The following is a 21,336-nucleotide window of genomic DNA, read 5'->3' as shown; positions in this document are numbered from 1 at the left end:
CCTTGGCACAAAGCCAGACAAACACAAGGTGCAAAGAGACTCAGTGGACTAAACACCTCACCCTTCATTAGACACCAAGGAAGACTGATGTTTCAAAGTGGTAGAGTTATTACTTGGGTTATACACAAATACCTCCCCATTAACAGTTCCTTAGAACACTTCTAAAAACTCCTAGTTTAACCAAAGAGTTTCCATTAAAACTGGTTATTTCTTGTTTAAAAAAATAAATAAATAAAATCAGTATCTTCAAAGAAGTGTTGGTTGATACAAAGGGAAATTAAGAATACTTTCTATTTTGTTTTATACACTAGGTGGAGGCATGAAAACAGAGCTATAATATATTTATGGTTTATTTAGAGAAATATTCTGGTAATTAGCATGGCTAAGTGTTACTTATTTAGAAATACTGATGTAATAGAGATTTTAAAAAACAAAAACTACTTCAAGAATTCAAGTCAAATTTTCATTCTGAATAAAATTTCAATAACACAAACAACTTGGGCTAGACTATTAAAACAAGGAAACAGTATGGAGACATTTAATGAATAAACTTCCCTGTTAACACTTTGTCTAAGTAGACTTTTTCAGAGATATTGTGTTCTGGCTACATGAGACTGGCTTTGTTCCTTTCAATAAATTAGAGAAGGGAAAAAGGGGAAGGGAATGTGACAATCACACTTAATCCACACCAGGCTGCCATATGTCACTTTTTGTCCTTTGCTGGTTCATTGATTATTCATGAATTCACTACCTGAAAAGTGCTATATTTATCTTTACAGCCACAAAGCTGTCAATTCAGTTTCAAGCAAGCCTGTCTTTGTTTTCAATGAAATGCACAGTTTGCACCAAAAAAAAAGGCCTTGTGTATATGACACCACCCTACACTATAATACAAATATTAAAAAAAAAAAAAAAAAAAAAAAACAACCACTGATATAAGTGAGTTTCCATGTTGGCCCCAGCCTGAGCCTTATTATTATTTTTTTAAGACTGTTAAATCACAGTCTTAAAAGAAAAATGAAGCAGTCTCAGCTTTTAGAGCCTTTGGCCTTTATGGATTTCCACAAAGGTCCTGAATCCTGCTCCCTGTATTTTGTTATCAATGGTCTTACTGTTTCCTTTTCTTTTATTCTTTTGTACATGCTTGTTTCTGGCAAGTTTACTCTGCTATTAACTTACCTGCTTAAAGCTACCTGAGTTCCAAGCCCTGCTTCCCCGGGATTCATTACATCAGCTCTAGCTCAAAATCTATCCTAGAGTTTCCTTCTCCCACAGACAGTCATCTCCATGAAAGATTTCACAGGTCATTCAAATTCCAACTTGTTTGCCAGCATCTAAAGAGGACATATTTTTAAAAAGTTATATAAAGAGACACTCAGCTTTTATCAGACAAGAAGACAGGGAAAACAAGCTTGCCTAAAGATACTTTAAATGCTTCTTTGATGGCTATAAGCTTAAAACTATCACCACAAATCCATCATATTTTTATGGAGGGAGAAAGATCAGAGCAAGAAAATAAGATTAAAAATAGATTAAAAACATACTTGCATCCTAAAAATTCCTTGACTAGCCCGAAGAATTAAAAAGCGAAGTGAAATCTACATTCCAAAATTACTATCATTTAAAAGTTTTGATAATAATGCCAAAAATGTAAATTGAATTTAATTTTCCTTAGGTGCGCTCAACAATAATTTTGACATGAAAGTTCAAAACATGTGATAAAGGTTAACAATTAGCAATGGAGGGAAAAGACCTAATCAGAAGTAAAAATAGCACTTCATAAATAGTTCCAACATACGATGCATTCCTCCATGTTTTATTTCAATTTATCTTGTGAGGATACCTAAATTTAAAAATTTCTTTGTAATTCAAGAATGTGATTGAGGGCTATACCTCCATTAACAAGAAAATGAAGCAGAAAGAGCCTTAATATTTCAGAACTCCACTATGATTTAGGATTAGTCATCAAATCCCTATAGTCATTAAAGCAGGAGATCAATGTTTATGCCTAAGAAAACAAAAGAAAAAAGATTCAAATACAGGATGAATGGTTTCATGACTTAAAAAAAAAAATTAGGGAGAAGGTGGTTGGGTTGTGGACATTGGGGAGGACATGTGCCATGGTGAGTGCTGTGAAGTATGTAAACCTGGCGATTCACAGACCTGTACCCCTGGGGCTAATAATACATTATATGTTAATAAAAAATTAGAAAAGTTAAAAAAAATTTAATTGCAGAGACTTATCCATGTCAGTGTGTAATTGTTTTATAGGATTATCTATTTCCAAAAGTTCCTAGCTCATTTGTTCTTGACCCAGTGCATCTCCCCTTGTTTGGTCATCCCGGATAAAAACTTGGACCTCTTCTAGCACCCTGCTTTCATTAGTCAGGACTAGGGACAGCTGCATATAGCCATCTACAACAAGAACAAAAACAGATATACAGGGGCGCCTGGGTGGCTCAGTGGGTTAAGCCTCTGCCTTCAGCTCAGGTCATGATCTCAGAGTTCTGGGATCGAGCCCCACATTAGGCTCTTTGCTCAGCAGGGAGCCTGCTTCCCCCTCTCTCTGCCTGCCTCTCTGCCTACTTGAAATTTCTCTGTCAAACAAATAAATAAAATCTTCAAAAAAAAAAAAAAAACCAGATACACAGACAAAACTAATGGCTTACATAAGATAGAAATTGACTTTATTCCTACATACACAAAAGAGAAGCCCTGATGTAGTCAGTTAAGCATATAGTAGTTCAGAGTGCTGGACTCTTTCCCATGTGATGATCTGCCATTCTCAACACGTGCCTTCCACTTCAGGGTCCAGGACATCAAGATGTTTGGCTGCCTGAGCTCCTGCTATCACATGTATGTAATAGCCAAAAGGAAAGATGGGAAGCAGAGTCAATACTAAGATTTTTCTAGAAGTTGCATACAGTGCTTCTACTTTCATCTCATTAGTCTGAATTTAGTGATAGGGTCCTATCTACTTACTAACTGGAAAATGCATTCTTTACACTGAGGAAAAATATGTCCAGCTAAAATTTAGGGTTCTCTTACACAAAAGAGAAAGAAACTGAAAGCTGGGACTGGCACAGTCGCAGTCTGATACTTCTCTCTTATTTTATATATCCAAGTCCCCTCAGTTCTTTATCATTATTTAGTTAAGTCAGCCTCATCAGCCTGGTTTTAATTCATCTCATCATCGCCTTTGCTTGAACTACAACACCCTAAGTGATCTCCTTCAGCCAGGTGGAAATCAGCTATTCTATTTGGACACAGAAACTAAAGAACAATACCAACTAGCATAAGCATGAAAAAAGCTGTCTGAGTGGGAGGCAGTTCTAAGTTCTAGGAGGGAAGTTTACAGCAAAATAGGCCTACCCCAAGAAATAAAAATCTCAAATAAACAATCTAACCTCACACCTGAAGAAGTAAAAAAGAAAAAACAAAGCCCAAAGTTAGTAGGGGGAAGAAAATAATAAAGATCAGAGTGGAAACTAATGGAACAGAGACTTAAAAAAACAGAAAAGATCAATAAGACTAAAAACAAAACTGATAAACATTTAACCAGACTCAGCAAGAAAAAAGAGAGGACTCAATAAATAAAATCAGAAATGAAAGAGGAGAAATTACAACTGACACCAGGGACATACAAAGGATTATAAGAGATAACAATGAAAAATTACATGCCAATAAATTGGACAACCTAGAAGAAATGAATAAACTCCTAAAGACATAAAACCTTCCAAGACGGAATCAGGAAGAAATAGAAAATCTGAACAGACCAATTACTACTAATGAAATTGAATCATTAATCAAAAAACTCCCAGGGCATGTGGATGGCTCAGTTGAGCGTCAGACTCTTGGTTTTAGCTCAGGTTGTGAGATCAGGCCCCATATTGGGCTCCATGCTAAGTGTGGAGCCTCCTTGTAATCTCTCTCCCTCCGCCCCTCTCCACCCTCCCCCATCTCTTGCACATGCACTCTCTCTCAAAAACAAAAACATTCTCGGGACGCCTGGGTGGCTCAGTTGGTTGGGCAGCTGCCTTCGGCTCAGGTCATGATCCCAGCGTCCTGGGATCGAGTCCCGCATCGGGCTCCTTGCTTGGCGGGGAGCCTGCTTCTCCCTCTGCCTCTGCCTGCCATTCTGTGCCTGTGCTCAGTCGCTCTCCTCTCTCTCTGACAAATAAATAAAATCTTTAAAAAAAAAAAAAAACATTCTCAAGAAACTAAAATCCACGAAACGGATTCACAGGTAAATTCTACCAAATATTTAAAGAGTTAATGCCTCTCTTTCAAAAATTATTCCAAAAAATTCAAGAGGCAGGAATGCTTCCCAATTCATTCTATGATACCAGCATTATGGAATACCAAAAACAAAGACACTAGCAAAAAATGAAGAAAGGAAAGAAGAAAGAAAGAAAAGAAAAAAAGAAAGAAAATTAAAGTAAATTACAGGCCAACATCCCTGAGGAACATAGATGCAAAAATCCTCAACAAAATATTAGCATATTGAATTTAAAAACACATTAAAAGCATCATTTGCCTCAAATAAGTGGGATTTCTTCCAGGGACACAAAGATGGTTCAATATACACAAATTAATAAATGTGAATAAATTAACAAAATGAAGGACAAAAAACATATGATCATCTCAACAGACGTAGAAGCATCTGACAAAGTTCAACATCCATTCACAATAAAAATTCACAACAAAGTGGCTACAGAAGGAACATACAACATGGTGATGGCCCTATATCAAAACCACAGTTAACATCATGTGTAACAGTGAAAATTTGAAAGCTTTTCCTCCAAGATCAGGAACAAGACAAGGCAGTCCACCCTTACTTTTATCCCACATAGTAGTGGAAGTCATAGCTACAGCTATTAGACAAAAAAAAAAGTGAATAAATAAATAAAAGGCATCCAAACTGGTAAGGAAGAAGTAAATTTGCAGACATTACCATGCACAGATGATGTGTTACTATAATCAGAAAACCTTAAAGACTCTTTTCTAAAGAAAAAGAAAAAGAAAAAAAAAAGAACAAATTCAGTAAAGTTGCAGATACAAAACCAATACGCAGAGATACTGCATTTCTGTACACTAATACAAGAAAGGAAAATTGAAAACAATCTAATTTACAATGGCATCAAAAAGAATACTTAGGAATAAAATTAGCCAAAGAGGTAAAAGAAGATATCTGCAAATGATATATTTTATAAGGGATTAATATCCAAAATATATAAAGAACTCCTATAACACCACCAGAATTCCAAATAATTGGATTTTTAAATGGGCAGAGGACCTGAAAAGATACTTTTCCAAAGAAGACACTACAGATGGTCAAAAGACAAAAAGATGCTCAACCTCACTAATCACTGGAATAATTCAAATCAAAACCATAGTAAGATGACACCTCACACCAGTCGGAATCACTATTATTGAAGAAATAACAAGTCTTGATGAGGATGTGGAGAAAAGGGAACCTTTATGCATTGTTGGTGGGGAATATAAATTGGTACAGACACTCTGGAAAACAGTATGGGGGTTCCTCAAAAAACTAAAAATAGAAATAACATACAACCTAGTCATCCGGTTTCTGGGTATTTACTCAAAGAACACAAAAACACTAATTTGAAAAGATATATGTACCCTCATGCTTATGGCATTATTTACAATAGCCAAGATAGGGAAACAACCTGAATGTCCACTAATAGATTAATGGATTAAGAAGATGTGGAGTGAGTGTGTGTGTGTGTGGGGGGGGTGTCTACAATGGAATATTAACCATAAAAATGGGTCAAATCTTGCCATTTGTGATAACATGGATGACCTCAAGGGTATTATGGTAAGTTAAGTCAGATAGAGAAAGAAAAATACCGTATGATTTCACTTATATGTGGAATCTAAAAAAAACACAAATGGATAAGCAACAACAACAAAGAAAAAAAAGTCTCATAGAGAACAAACTAGTGGTTGCCAGAGGGGAAAGGGCTGGGGATATAGGTGATAAGTCAGAGATGAAAAGTACAGGATAGGAAATATAGTCAATAGTACTGTAATAACTCTATAATGGTGACAGATAATAACCACATTATTGTGGTGAGCATTTCATAATCTACATAACTGTCAAATCACTACAAAGTACACCTGAAACTAATATGCTATTTCCACTTTAATTTTTTAAAAAATCTCATATCTGACTTACTGAAGAGAGTAAGAGGAACAGTTTCACTTTACCCACATTACTATTCTCCAACATGACACAGCTCAGAGCCAGAAGACTCTCTCACCAGCAATTTTTCCCACAAGGGGGAGAGAGAGCATTAAATGTGTGCCCAGCTTTCCCAACTGTACTGTAATCTGCCTAAAGGCCCACTTCTTTCTTTCCCCACCAAGAATACTGAGATGAACTGCATAACTGAGGGGTAGGGAGGGGCTGACAGCAGAAAGAGCTAAAAATGCATTCCTCAAAAAATTAAAAATAAGAGATACCCTATGACCCACAATTGCACTACTCAGTATTTACCCCCAAAGATACAGATGTAGTGAAAAGGGCCAAATGAACCCCAATGTTCATAGCAGCAAAGTCCACAATAGCCAAAAATATGGAAAGAGCCAAGATGCCCTTCAACAGACAAATGGATAAAGAAGATGTAGTCCATATACACAATGGAGTATTACTCAGCCATCAGAAAGGATGAATACTCAACTTTTGCATCAACATGGATGGAACCAGAGGAGATTATGCGGAGTGAAATAAGACAAACAGAGAAAGTCAATTATCATATGGTTTCACTTATTTGTGGAACATAAGGAATAGCATGGAGGACATTAAGAGAAGGGAAAAACGAAGGGGGAGAAATCGGAGTGGGAGATGAACCATGAGATTCCAGGAAACTGAGGGTTTTAGAAGGGAGGGGGTGAAGGGATGGGTGAGCCTGGTGATGGGTATTAAGGAGGGAAGATTGCATGGAGCACTGGGTGTTATACGCCAACAATCATGCAACACTACATCAAAAACTAGTGATGCACTATATTGTAACTAACACAATAAAAAAAAGTGAAGAGAATAAAAAAAGAGAGCTAAAAATGTATCAAAGACATGGATCCTACTAACCATTTCATGTACTGAATCAGGAAACCCATACCTGAGGTGCTGGGGAGGCCTTGCCTGCAATTCCTCCAGCTGGCCCCCAACACCCCGCACGACTCACTCATACATACCCCTACCTCTGGCAGACGCCCAGCCCATCACCCAACCCACACTTAGAGTGAAGGGATGGAACTGTATTTAAAGAGATGCATACATAAGTATATACAATGGAATATTATTGAGCTATTTAAACGAAATTGAAATCCTCTATTTGCAAGAACATGAACAAACCTAAAGGACATTATATTAAGTTAAGTAAGCCAGAGAAATGTGAATTCTGTATGATCTCCCTTATATCTGGAATCTTTAAAAAAAGAAGGGTGCCTGGGTGGCTCAGTGAGTTAAGTCACTGCCTTCAGCTCAGGTCATGATCTCGGAGTCCTGGGATCGAGCCCCGCATCAAGCTTTCTGCTCATCAGGGAGCCTGCTTGCTTGCATGCATGCATGCATGCATGCATGCATCCATCCATCCATAAATAAATAAATAAATATTAAAAGAAGAAGAAGAAGAAGAGGAGTAAGTCTAACTCATAGAAAAGTAAAGAATGGTGGATGCCAGGGGTTGGGGGTAAGGAAATGGGGAGAGACTAGCCAGAGAGTACAAGTTTTCAGTTATAAGTTTTGAGATCTACATACTGGATGGTGACTATAGCATATATAGCAAAATGTATAGTATGGTGACTATATTGTATATTCCATAGCTGAAATTTGCTAAGGAATATATTTTAAGGGTTATCTCACACATGTTAAAAGGTACCTATATGTGGTGATGAATGTGTTAACTTGACTATGGGAATCCTTTTACAATGTACACATATATTTAAAGTATACATCATGATGATGTAATATATTAATTTGACACACACTTGGGAGGCTCAATCAGTTAAGTGTCTGCCTTTGGATCAGGTCATGGTCCCAACATCCCGGGATCAAACATCATGTCAGGCTCCTGGCTCAGTGGGGAGCCTGCTTCTCCCTCTCCCCCTTGTTCTCACTATCTCTCTCACTCTCTCTCTCAAATAAGTAAATAAAATCTTTAAAAATCTACTAATTTTATGTCAATTATAATTCAATGAAGCTGGGAAAGTTAATTGGCTAAATTTTTTTATTTAATTTTAAAATTTTAATTCCAGTACAGTAAACAGACAATATTATTTTAGTTTCAGGTGTATACTGATTCAACAATTCCATACATCACCCAGTGCTCATCATGACAACTGCACTCCTTAATCCTCATCACCTATTTTACCCATTCCCCTCACCCACCTCCCCTGTAACAGTTTATTTGCTATTGGTTTGTCTATTTTCCCCCTTTCCTTGTTTGTTTCTTAAATTCTACATATAAGTGAATCATATGGTGTCTTTCTTTGACATATTTTGCTTAGCATTATACTCTATCTCCATCCATGTCATTGCAGATGTGCAAGTTAGGGCAAGATCTCATTCTTTCGATGGCTGAATAACATTCCACTGTCTATATATATCACATATCTTTATCCACTCATCTATCAATGGACTCGGGGTGCTTCCATGATTTGCCATTGTAAATAATGCTAATATAAACACAGGGGTGCATGTGTCCCTTAAAATTAGTGTTCTTGTATTTGGGGAGTAAATACCAAGAAGCGTGATTACTGGATCATAGAGCAGTTATAATTTTTTAATTTTATTTTTACTTATTTATGTATTTTTATTTAAATTCAATATATCCTACATATACTGTATTACTGGCTTCTGGGAGAGAATTTAGAGATTTATTAGTTGCATATAATAACCACTGTTCATTACATCAAGTGCTGTCTTTAATGCCCATCACCCAGTTACCACATCCCCCTAAGCAACTCCATTCCAGCAACCCTCAGTTTGACTCCTATAGTCAGGAGTCTCTTAGGTTTGCCTCCCTCTCTGTTTTTATCTTATTTTTCTTTCCCTTCCCCTATATTCATCTGTTTTGTTTCTTAAATTCCACATATGAGAGAAGTCGTAGGTATTTTTTTCTCTGGCTGATTTCACTCACCATTCATGTCATTACAAATGGCAAAATTTCATTCTTTTTGATGCTAAGTAGTATTCCATTGTATATATACATACAACATACCCATTATCCATTCCACCATCGAAGGACATCTGGGCTCTTTCGTATTTTCACTGTTGTACACATTGCTGCTATAAACACTGGGGTTCATGTGCCCCTTAAAATCACTATGCTTGTATCCTTCAGATAAATACCTACTATTGCAGTTGCTGGGTCATAGGGTAGCTCTACTTTTAACATTTTGAGGAATCTCCATACTGTTTTCCAAAGGGGCTGCAGAAGTTTGCATTCCCACTAACAGCATAAGAAGATCCCTCTTTTTCCACATCCTCACCAATATTTGCTCTAGGTGACCATGCCATCCATACCTCAACCAAACATCTATTGTTCCCAGACTTGTTAATTTTAGCCATTCTGATTGGTATGAGATGGTATCTCATTGTGGTTTTGATTTGTACTTCCCTGATGCTGAGTGATATTGAGCATTTTTTCATGTCTTTGCTATCCATTTGTAGGTCTTCTTTGGAGAAATGTCTGCTCATTTCTTCTGCTCACTTCCTTACTGGATTTTTTGTTTTTTTGGGTGCTGAGTTTGATGAGTTCTTTATAGATTTAGGATACTAGTCCTTTAACTTATCTGTCATTTGCAAGTATCTTCTTCCACTCTAAAGGTTGCCTTTTCATTTTCTTGACTGTTTCCTTTGCTGTGCAAAAGCTTTTTATCCTGATGAAGTCCCAACAGTTCATTGTTGCTTTTGTTTCCCGTGCCTTTGAAGACGTGTCTAATAAGAAATTGCCGAGGTTAAAAAGGTTGCTGCCTGTGTTATCCTCTAGGATTTGTACAGTTTCCTGTCTCACATTTAGGTCTTTCATCCATTTGGAGTTTAATTTTGTACATGGTATAAGAAAGTGCTCCAGTTTCATTCTTCTGCATGTGGTTGTTAAATAATCTCAACAGTATTTACTGAAGAGACTCTTTTTCCATTGTATAGTCTTTTCCTACTTTTTGAGGATTCGTTTACCATAACATTGAGGGTCCATTTTTGGGTCCTAAATTCTGTGCCATTCATCTATGTGTCTGTATTTCTGCCAGTACCATACTGTCTTGATGATTACAGCTTAATAAAGCTTGATGTCCAGAATTATGATGCCAACAGCTCTGTTTTTCTCTTTCAACATTCCTTTGGCTATTCGAGGTCTTTTTTGGTTCCATACAAATTTTAGAATTGTTTGTTCCAGTTCTGTGAAAAATGTTGATGGTTGATAGGGATTGCTTTGAATGTGCAGATTGCTTTGGGTAGCATAGACAGTTTAAAAATATTTGTTCTTCCAATCCATGAGCATGGAATGTTTTTCCACTTCTTTGTGTCTTCCTAAATTTCTTTAAGTGTTCTATAGTCTTTGGAGTATGGATAGTTCGTTCACCTCTTTGGTTAGGTTTATTCCTAGGTATCTTACGGTTTTGGGTTCAATTATAAATGGGACCAAGTCCTAAATTTTTCCTTCTTCAGTCACATTGTTAGTATATAGAAATGCAACTGATTTTTGTGCATTAATGTTATATCCTGCCACTTTGCTGAATTCCTGTATCAATTCCAGCAATTTTTTTTGCTGGAATCTTTTGGACTTTCTACATTGAGTATCATGTCATCTATCAAGAGTGAAAGTTTTACTTTTTCCTTTCCAATATGGATGCATTTATTTATTTTTGTAGGCTGACTGCCAAGGGTAGAACTTCTAATACTTTGTTAAACAACAGTGGTCAAAGTGGACATCCCTGTCATGTTCCTGACCCTAAAGAGCTCTCAGTTTTTCCCCGTTGAGAATGATATTCCCTGTGGGCTTTTCATACATGGCTTTTATGATATTGAGGTATGCTCCTTCTAGCCCTACATGGCAGAGAGTTTTCATCAAGAAAGGATGCTGTATTTTGTCAAATGCTTTTTCTGCATCTATTGAGAAAATCATATGGTTCTTCCTTTTAATAATGTTGTGTAACACACTGATTTGTGAATGCTGACTCACCCTTGCAGCCCAGGAATAAATCCCACTTGGTCAAGGTGAATAATCCTTTTAATGTTGGATCCTATTAGCTAGTAGCTTAGTGAGAACTTTTGCATCCATGTTCATCAGGGATAGTGGTCTGTAATTCTTTTTAGTGGGGTCTTTGTCTGGTTTTGGGATCAGGGTAATGCTGGCCTCGTATAATGAGTTAGGAAGTTTTCCTTACTTTTCTGGTTTTTTGGGAACATTTCAGAAGAATAGGTATTAATTTTTCTTCAAATGTTTGGTAGAATTCTGCTGGGAAGTCATCTGGCCCTGGACTCTTGTTTGCTGGGAGATTTTTGATTACTGATTCAATTTCTTTCCTGGTTATGTTTCTATTCAGGTTTTCTATTGTTTCCTGTTTCAATTTTGGTAGTTTATGTTTCTAGGAATGTATCCATTTCTTCCATATTGCCTAATTTATTGACATATAATTACTCAAAATATTCTCTTATACTCTTTTCTATATTAGTGTTGGTTGTGATCTCTCCTCTATCATTTTTTATTTATTTGGGTCCTTTCTCTTTTCTTTTTGGTAAGTCTGGCTAGTGGTTTATCAATCTTATTAATTCTTTAAAAGAACCAGGTCCAAGTTTCATTGATCATTCTACTGTTTTTTTTTTTTCCTTATTTCTCTATCACTGATTTCTGCTCTGATCTTTACTACTTCTCTTCTCCTGCTGGATTTAGGCTTTATTTGCTGTTATTTCTCCAGCTCCTTTAGGTATACGTTAGGTTGTGTATTTGACACTTTTCTTGGGTCTTGAGGAAGGCCTGTATTGCTATATATATACCACCTTTGTTGCATCCCAAAGGTTTTGAACTGTTGTGTTTTTATTTTCATGTTTCCATGTATTTTTTAAATTCTTCTTTAATTTCCTGATTGACCCATTCATTCTTCAGTAGGATGTCCTTTAACCTCCATATATCTGTGGTCCTTCCAAATTTCTTCTTGTGGTTCACTTCGTTTTATACCACTGTAATCTGACAATATGCGTGGTATGATCTCAGTCTTTCTGTACCAGTTGAGACCCGATTTGTAACCTAGTACATGATCTATTCTGGAGAATGTTCCATGTGTACTCAAGGAGAATGTGTATTCTGCTGCTTTAGGATGAAATGCTCTAAATATATCTGTGAAGCCCGTCTGCTCCAGTCCATATGGTCCAGTCAAAGCCCTTGTGTTTCCTTACTGATGTTGTGCTTAGATGATCTGTCCATTGCCATGAGTGTTAAAGTCCCCTACTATTATTGTAGGGGTGTATTGTATTATCAGTTTAATTTTGTTATTAATTGGTTTATATATTTGACTGCTCCCAAGTCAGAGGCATAAATATTTACAGTTGTTTGATCTTGTAGCATAAACCCTTTTATTATGATATAGTGTCCTTCTTCATCTCTTATTACTGCCTTTGGTTTAAAGTCTAGTTTGTCTGTTATAAGGATGGCCACTCCAGCTTTCTTGTGATGCCCGTTAGCATGATAAATCATTTTCTACCCCCTCCCTTTCAATCTGGAGGTGTCTTTTGGTCTAAAATGAGTCTCTTATAAACAGCATATTGATCTCCCCCCCAATACTGATACCCTATATCTTTTGATTGGCGCATTTAGTCCCTTTACATTCAGAATAATAACTGCAAGATATGAAGTTAGTGTCATTGTATTCCCAGTAAAGTCACTGTTCCTGTAGCTTGTTTCTTCTTCCTTTCTGGTCTTTGTTACTTTTGGCCTCTTTCTCTGCTCAAAGGATCCCCTTTAATATTCTTGCAGGGCTGGTTTAGTGCTCACAAGTTCCTTTAGTTTTTGTTTGTCCTGGAAACTATTTCTTCTTCCATTCTGAATGACAGCCTTCCTGGATAAATTATTCTTGGCTGCATTATTTTCCCATTCAGCACACTGAATGTAACATGCCAGTCCTTTCTGGCCTGCCAGTCTCAGTGTATAGGTCTGTTGCCAGCCTTATAGGTCTACCCTTGTAGATTGAGGCCCTCTTGTCTCAAGCTGCTTTCAGGATTTCTCTTTATCTTTGAAATGTGTAAGCTTCACTATTCTATTTCGAGTTGTTGACCTGTTTTTATTGATTTTGAGGGGGCTTCTTTGTGCCTCCTGGACTTGAATGCCTGTTTCTTTCCCCAGAAAAAGGAAATTCTCAGCTATCATTTTTTCAAATAAACTTTCTGCCCCTCTCACCCATGTCTCATCTTCCAGGACCCCTATTATCCACATGTTATTTTGCTTTATGGAATCACTGGGGTCTCTATGTATCCCTTTGTGATCCAGTGACTTTCTTTCTCCCTTTTTTCAGCTTATTTTCTATCACTTTATCTTCTATATCTATGATTCGCTCTTCTGCTCCACTCATCCTTGTTTTTAAAGCCTCCACCTGGGATTGCATCTTCGTAATAGCATTTCAAATTTTGGCCTGACTAGATTTTAGTTCTTTTATTTCTCCAATAAGGGATTCTCTAGCGTCTTCTATGCCTTTTTTTTAAGCTTAGTTAGTATCTTTATACTCATTGTTCTAAAATTCTAGTTCAAAGGCACCTTGAGTGGCTCAGCTGGTTAAGCATATGCCTTCAGCTCAGGTCACAATCCCAGAGTCCTGGGATCAAATACCCTGTCAGTCTCCTTGCTCAGTGGGAAGACTGCTTCTCCCTCTGCCTGCAGCTTCCCCTGCTTGTGCATTCTGTCTCTCTATCTCTGTCAAAAACATAAAATCTTTAAAAATAAACAAAATTCTAGTTCAGACATCTTACTTATATCCGTATTGATTAAATCCCTGGCAGTAATATATTTTGTTCTTTTGGTGGGGGGGGGGTGAATTTCTCCAACTTGTTATTTTTCCAGAAAAGAAAAGAGAAAAAGAGAAACCAACAATAACAATGACAACAACAAAAAAAAGAAAACATAACAGAAAGAAACAAAAATCAAAACAGAACAAAACAAAAAACTAGATCCTGGGTGTGTTTTGGTCTGCTTGATAAAAGAAACTAGATCCCCAAATAAGAAAAAAAAAAAACCAAAAAACACTTAAATATATATAAAAATAAAATAAAATACATTGAAAGAAATAAAAAAAATATAGACAGAAGTATATTGTTTTAAGGCTCTTATACAAAATATTAATGATAAACTGCTAGAATTAAATATATATTGTAAACCTTAGAGTTACTGCTAAAAACTAAAATGATTGCTAATGTGCCAATAATACAGATAAATGGAATCACGAAAAAATACTCTTAATCCAAAAGAAAGCAGGAAATGGGGAATAGGGTGAAATGCAGAAAAGAAAGAGCACAAAGGCAGATTTAAACTTGATCATATTGTTAAAATTGTTTAAGGAATATGATTAAAAGACAAACATTACAATAACGGATTAAAAAAGAAAACAAGATTTAATGATATACCATCTGAAAAAATTAATTGGTCCATGACAATGGCTACTGTCCTTCAGGTTTACAAAAATATAGAATATCCTCCTCTTTCTGCCTGAGAAATGACTTAGTGCAAAAAGGAGGGCTCAGTATGGTTCTCATTTTGCAATAGGTCAAGAAATTTTTCATCAATTAAAAACTTCCTTGCTATAGAGTGAACAAATGCAGAAAGTCAGAATTATGAATTCTACCCTTCTGGTAGTGCTAACATAGAATGGGATTTCCTGAAAATACAGAACATTTGGGTGAATTCAAGCCTCCCAGCCACATAAAGAATTAGATTAATTTGAAAAGGCTGGGGGATTCAGTTGTCCAAACTAATTCATATCACACTGACTCACTGAGGCTTTTGCAAAATTGAGCCCCCAACACCAGTTAATTTTACAACAACCACTGGGCAATGAGAAAACGTGTGCTCCATCAAGTCAAGGACTTTTCAGGAGTTAACACATGCGTAGGCCACATCTTGGCAAGTCAGGCTGTCAAATGTGCAGTTGGATCTACTGAGCATGTCAGCCTAATAAAACAGGTAACCAGGCTATGGCCCAGCATTTTCCTCCTCTGTCAAGTAAGAAAATATGCATTTCACTGAGTCTCTTTCATAAATAGCAAAGCCATAAGCAGCTTCATTTATAGCCGTAAAGGTGGTTTCACTGATAAACATCACAACATGACAAAAATAATCTCTTAAGAGTTAGGTCATGGCAGTTAGAAGTACTGGATCAGTATCTGACATTGAATTCCTGAAAAGCATCAGTCAATGGCAAAACAGTTTCACAATTTTAAATAGCCTCTTACCACTGGTTGTGTTTTGCAAGCTAAAGTTCAAATACCAAGGTGTGTCCTAAGGACATTTACAGTTGATTCAGAGTGAACAGTCTTATAGAGGATTGTTTTATCCAAGTATCTAGATGGGAAACATGAAGCCAAGATGTGTAAGGGAAATCAAGGTAGCTAATGAAATAATTAGATGATGCAGGAAGAGGGAGAGCCAAAGTGAGTGACTTTTTCTAAGGAGCAGTATTAGTTATCTATGGCTGATATAACAAATTATCACAAACTTACTTATAGTTCTGTTAATCAGAAGTCTAACATAAATATTGCTGGGTTAAGATCAAGGTATCTGTAGGATGCATTCTCTTCTGAGGGCTCTATAGGAGAGTTTGTTTTGCCTTGTTTTGCCTCATAGAGGTTGTCCACTTTCCTTGACTCATGGTCCCTTCCTCTATCTTCAAAGCTAGCGACACCAGGCCTAGTCCTTGCGCTGCTATCACTGTAGTTCTCTCTTCTGCTTACCTTTCCCAGAGACCCCTGTGGTTACACTGGCTTCACCAAGTTAATCCAAGATAATCTCCATATTTTACAGTCAGCAGACTAGCAACCTTAATTCCTCTTTACCATGTAACCAAACATTCAGAGGTTCCAAGGATTGGGACATGGACATCTTTGGGGAAGGAGGCATTATTCTGCATACCACAGTGCCCCTGGCAGCTTCCTTTTCTTCACTGGTTTGTAAGGATAAAGCAATATTGGTTAACAGGGGGAAACAGCACAGATTGAGGAAAATACGGGTAACCATTGTGGTTCCAAGTTCACACTTTTCACAAGGCTGCCAAGGAAACATCAACATTACTGCACACTGAATTGGCCCAAAATAGAGTGTCTGGGAAACATTAGCACCAACTATCAGAAACACAAAGGGGGGAGAAAGGGGGAAGCAGAGTAAGGGTCAAGGTTCAATACTAGAGTCCAAAGTCTGGAATAAGCTACAAGAACTTACTTAGACAAGCCACTTAACTTCCGTGTTTTATTTTCCTCATTTATAAAATGAAAACGTTGATCTAAATTATCCTCTAAGGTCTCTTTCAAGTCAAAATACTATGATGTAATGAAATAGGGGAAAAGGGATAAAAAGACCAGAAGTTTACTTTCCTTAAATTTGAAACCAGGGCTGTGTAACACTTCATCTTCCACTAGGAATGAAGAATAGAAAAGCAGACTTTTAGATTTTGAGGCCAAACAAATGATACCTTGAAAACAGTAAGAATGTGGAAAAATCTGACTCTCCAAAGCACCTTCATGACTCTTCAATTTAATCCACTTAAGTAAAACAGCCAACAGATGACATATTTGGATGAGTCCGATAATCAAAATACATAAAATAATATTATGCCATTAAGAAAGGAAAGAAAATTTCAGAAGGTTAGCCATTCTTTAATGTTGGGCAGGGACAAATGAGAAAAGTGGATGAACTAGTTTCTAGGAAGTAGAAAGTGTCATTCAGGAAGAATAACTTATGAGTAATGAAATGGTAACCAACTGATCAATAAACACCTCAGAACACAACCCTAAAAAACAAAAAAAATCAAATGAACAGCAATTTCAAATGATCTCAGAATAATAATCTTAAAATGATAAAGTACTGAAATATATTATACAGTTAATCCTTATTACATAAGCATCTTGCCCATAATATGTGAAGTTATTGATTGTAGCAATTTATTTAATATTACTAAATCCCTAGAGATAGTACCTAGACTTTTTTTCCAGAAAGAATTCAGTATAACTATTAACCATCCTACATAAACTTAGCAGAGGAACACTGAAAAGTATAAAACATTACAGTCAACCTAAAAACAAAAGGAAATCCCCTCTAAAGTAATAATCTAGATGTCTACTTTTGGGCCTCAATTAACACCTAAACATTAATAAAGTAGCTTTGAGAATGGAGAAATAGGTTTATCTGAATAATTTATACATTAAGAAGAGAGCTACAGTTTTTTTCTTATGAATGATTTTATGTTCTAAACAGTGAATATGTAAAAGAAAACTATGTGGAGCCAATACTTTAAGGACATTATAGCAAGAATTTAGGAATTAACTATTTATAGAGCAATCATGGAATAAAGTTGTGGTTCTGGTGACAGTGAATTAGACATTTAGAAACTGGAGCCCTAAGTCCCCACAATCTTTGAAAGCCTAGATTTGCTCACCTGTAAAATAAAAGATGCTAATATTTGAGAGGATGACAGTTATTTTTCATATTCATTAATGGCAAATATGAAAAAACAGGCATATACTATCAAATAAAAGCGTTATGATGGATAAGGAAATAGATTTATGTTTAAAAGTATTGTTAAATATTGCAACATTACGAAAATTCTGCAAATTACTTGTTTGTTTAGTAGTAAACTTTGTTTTTAGAGAAGTTTTAGTTTCACAGAAAAATTGAGCAAAAAGTACAGAAAGATCCCATTATGTCCCTGGATAACCCCCTCCACATATACCCTTCCCTACTATCAACAGCCTGCACCACAGTGGGCCATTTATTACAATCAATAAAGCTACAATGACAAATCATTATCATCTAAAGTCCAGAGTTAAACTGTTTAATCTTGATGTTATACATTCTATGGGTTTTAACAAATGTATGACAATGTGTATCCACCATTACATTACATCCACCATTATATTACATTTCACTACTGTAGAAGTCCTCTGAGCTTTGCCTCTTCATCCTTACCTCTCACTAACACCTGGCAAGCACTGATCTTTTTATTCAAATGACTTTTTTTAAACGCCAAATGCTTACTTAGGACAGTGTAGCCTAGAGTTGGGAAGACTGGTTATAGGACCCCTCAATGTCCTAGGCCATCTCCACTCACTGTCATACAACATCACAGGGCATTTGAGCTGTCACTATTACAGAAGTAGTACAGGATAAGGAAACTGAAAAGAAGAAAATATTCCACCTATGAAACTTAATACTGATATATTTCTTTGTAGCAATAATCTGATACTGTACTCTTCTAAGCGTCAAAGAATTTTAGAGAATGTGGTGCAATGTAAAAGTCAAGAAAGCAGTATTTCAAAAAATATTTTAAAGTAATCTCTACACCCAGTGTGGGACTCAAACTCATAACTCCAAGATCAAGAATCACATGCTCTACCGACTGCGCCAGCCAAGCATCTCAAGCAAGGAGTATTTTTGTCATCACCATTTTTTCCAGTAATCTTTAATATTTGCAACGTTGCTTCCAATTAACTTTATTCTTCAACAGATGCTAAAGGAATAACTAAAATAAAAGAAACTGGTATTTCCTGCTCCTGGCAGTAATAAAAAGTCTTCATCATAATATCCAGCTTTTTGTTTCCTAGCTTTCTGTTAAGAAATGAAAAATTAAGTTCATTGTGTTGCACATTCTACTGATCAAATGTCCAGTTTCCCTTCCTTCCTTCCTTCCTTTTTTCTTTCTTTCTTCTTTCAGCAAGGGTCAAAATACTGGAAATGAATAGTTGCAAATGCTAAAAGCAGACTCTGGCCATTTACATTTATTCAGTATGTTTTACAGCTAAGAAAAACCATAGTGACCACTCCTCAGAGGTCTTCCCTGACTCAAACCTGACGTACAGCTGTTTTGCAAACCCTGAACTCTACACTCAGAACAATCAGGTAGGTATGGAAGACCCAAACTGTCTGGGCCAGCGGAGAGAGGCCCTTTCACTTAGAGCATGTTTCCACTTGCCAAAACTACTCATTTCCAGTCAGAGGAAAAGAGCCGATGAAGAAGCAGCACAAAAGACGACAGTATCTCCAACTACCATGCATAGCCAGGAGGTTTTCAGATGAAAAAAAGAAAGAAAAGAAAGAAAATGTTTCCTTGGATTTTTGCAAACCCTCTTCTACATATTCTCTGCACTTAAGAAGCAAAGAGAAAAAGATCGTGGCTGGGACTATTTTGGTTTACCCTATAAACTAAGGGCAGTAGACTTTTTTCTTTTCTTTTTTATTTTTAATTACTTATTTGAGAGAGAGACAGCGAGAGAGGGAACACAGGCAAGGGGAGTGGGACAGGCAGGCTTCCCACAGAGCAGGGGCTTGATCCCAGCCTGAGCCAAAGGCAGACGCTTAACAACTGAGCCAAACAGGTACCCCAGGCCAGTATACTTTGATATGAAATCTACTTTGCTACCTAAGACAGGTAGCATAAGATCCTTTTTAATAAATAAATCTCCCCCAGTGAAGAGATGATCAATGTAACAGGGGTAGAAGTATGGCTTCTAGATGCTCGTAATGTTCTGTTTCTTATTTGGGTGCTCATTACACAATATGTACAGGGGCCTACTTTTCAGTATTCACATGATACTTCAATATAAAGCTCAAACCAAAACAAAAATCAAAACATTTACCAACAGAAAAAAAGATTCCTGGGTATGAATAAGTAATTCACAGAAATTCAAAGGGCCAATAAACTTTTTAAAATGCCCCCCACACCCCTCCTGAACTCCCAAACCCTTTCCCTATGCCCTCAGAAACAGACCTGTCATCCTCAATTACTCATCCTTTTCTCAGAACATTCCTGCTTAGGACACAACCCTGGCTGTACATACCACCACCTAGAAGTTAAAAAAAAATTACTTAAGCCTGAGCTCCACCCCAGACTGTCTGAGTCAGGATCTCTAGGTGCCGGGACCAAGGAAATGGTATGATTATAAGCTCTCCCTGGTGATTTTAATGCACAGTCGGGGTTGAAAACCTCTGCCAACTGAAACCTGGCTCTCCCTGCAACCCCCTCCAGTCCTGACTGTCTACATTCTCATACTCCTCTTCCCATTACGTCTGGAGACAGTGTAGGTGTTCTTATTTCTTTTTGCTACTTCCAAATTACTCTCTCACCTGCCTCTCTAAAATTCTAGCTTTCAGTCTCAAATTATCAGACCTAATTATCATCACCAACCCTAATGCTGCCTGCAGTCATCGACATGACACCTCCAACATCACTCCTTTTTTTTTTTTAATATTTTATTTATTTATTTGACAGAGAGAGACATGGCGAGAAAGGGAACACAAGCAGGGAGAGTGAGAGGAGAAGCTGGCTTCCTGCCCAGCTGGGAGTCTGATGTGGGCTTGATCCCAGGACCCCAGGATCATGACCTGAGCTGAAGGCAGATGCCTAACAACTGAGCCACCCAGGCATCCCAACATCATTCCTTAAATATTTCAGTCCCTGGCCATGACTCTCTCCAACCCTGTTCTTACCAAAATGCATGATGATCTAAGAAGTCAAAAAAATACCTTGAGACAAATGAAAATAGAAAAATGACATGCTAAGATTTGTGGGATGCAGAGTGCCTGTGTGGCTCAGTTGGTTAAGCGTCTGACTCTTGGTTTCAGCTCAGGTTATGATCTCAGGGTCCTAGAATCAAGCTTCATGCCGGGCTCCCTGCTCAGCAGGTAGTCTGCTTGTCTCCCTCTCTCTTTGCCCCCCACCTGTTCATGCCCTCCCTCTCTCTCTAAAATATATAAATCTTTGGAAAAAAAAATTTATGGGAAGCAGCAAAAGCAGTTCTAAGAGGGATGTTCATAGCAATAAACGCTGAGCTCAAAAAAAAAAAAAAAAATCCCAAATAAATGACACACCTCAAAAAACCAGAAAAACAAATGAATCCCAAATTTAGTAGATGGAAGGAAATGACAAAGATCCGAGCACAAATAAATGAGGCTAAAAAGAAAATGGAAAAGAACAAGGAACTAGTAAGAGCTGGTTCTTCGAAAAGATCAACAAAACTGACAAACCTTTAGCTAAACTCATCAAGAATAAAAACAAGAGGACTCACATAAAATCAGAAATGAAAGAAACATTACAACTGATGCCACAGAAATAAGAATGACT

At 36.9% G+C, this 21,336-nt stretch overlaps 1 protein-coding gene across 4 annotated transcripts in view; it reads right to left on the bottom strand.

Annotated features, from left to right (window-relative positions):
- Positions 1 to 21,336, bottom strand: part of LOC125080810 (cytochrome c oxidase assembly factor 1 homolog) — a 101,956-nt gene that overhangs the window by 39,435 nt on the left and 41,185 nt on the right. For 2 of the 4 annotated variants that reach the window (XM_047694915.1, XM_047694919.1), the window contains exon 1: positions 1,180 to 1,241. The exons of the other annotated variants lie outside the window; for them this stretch is intronic. In XM_047694915.1, coding sequence (XP_047550871.1) covers positions 1,180 to 1,226 — 47 coding nt within the window. In that variant the 5' untranslated portion in view covers positions 1,227 to 1,241. Of the gene's footprint in view, positions 1 to 1,179; positions 1,242 to 21,336 lie in introns of those variants that run through there. 4 annotated transcript variants of the gene reach the window in all.

The sequence above is a fragment of the Lutra lutra genome, chromosome 11, assembly GCF_902655055.1.
Source record: "Lutra lutra chromosome 11, mLutLut1.2, whole genome shotgun sequence".
Classification (NCBI taxonomy): Eukaryota; Metazoa; Chordata; class Mammalia; order Carnivora; family Mustelidae; genus Lutra; species Lutra lutra.
Note: the sequence above shows the minus strand (reverse complement) of the source record. Positions and strands in the feature narration are given on the sequence as shown.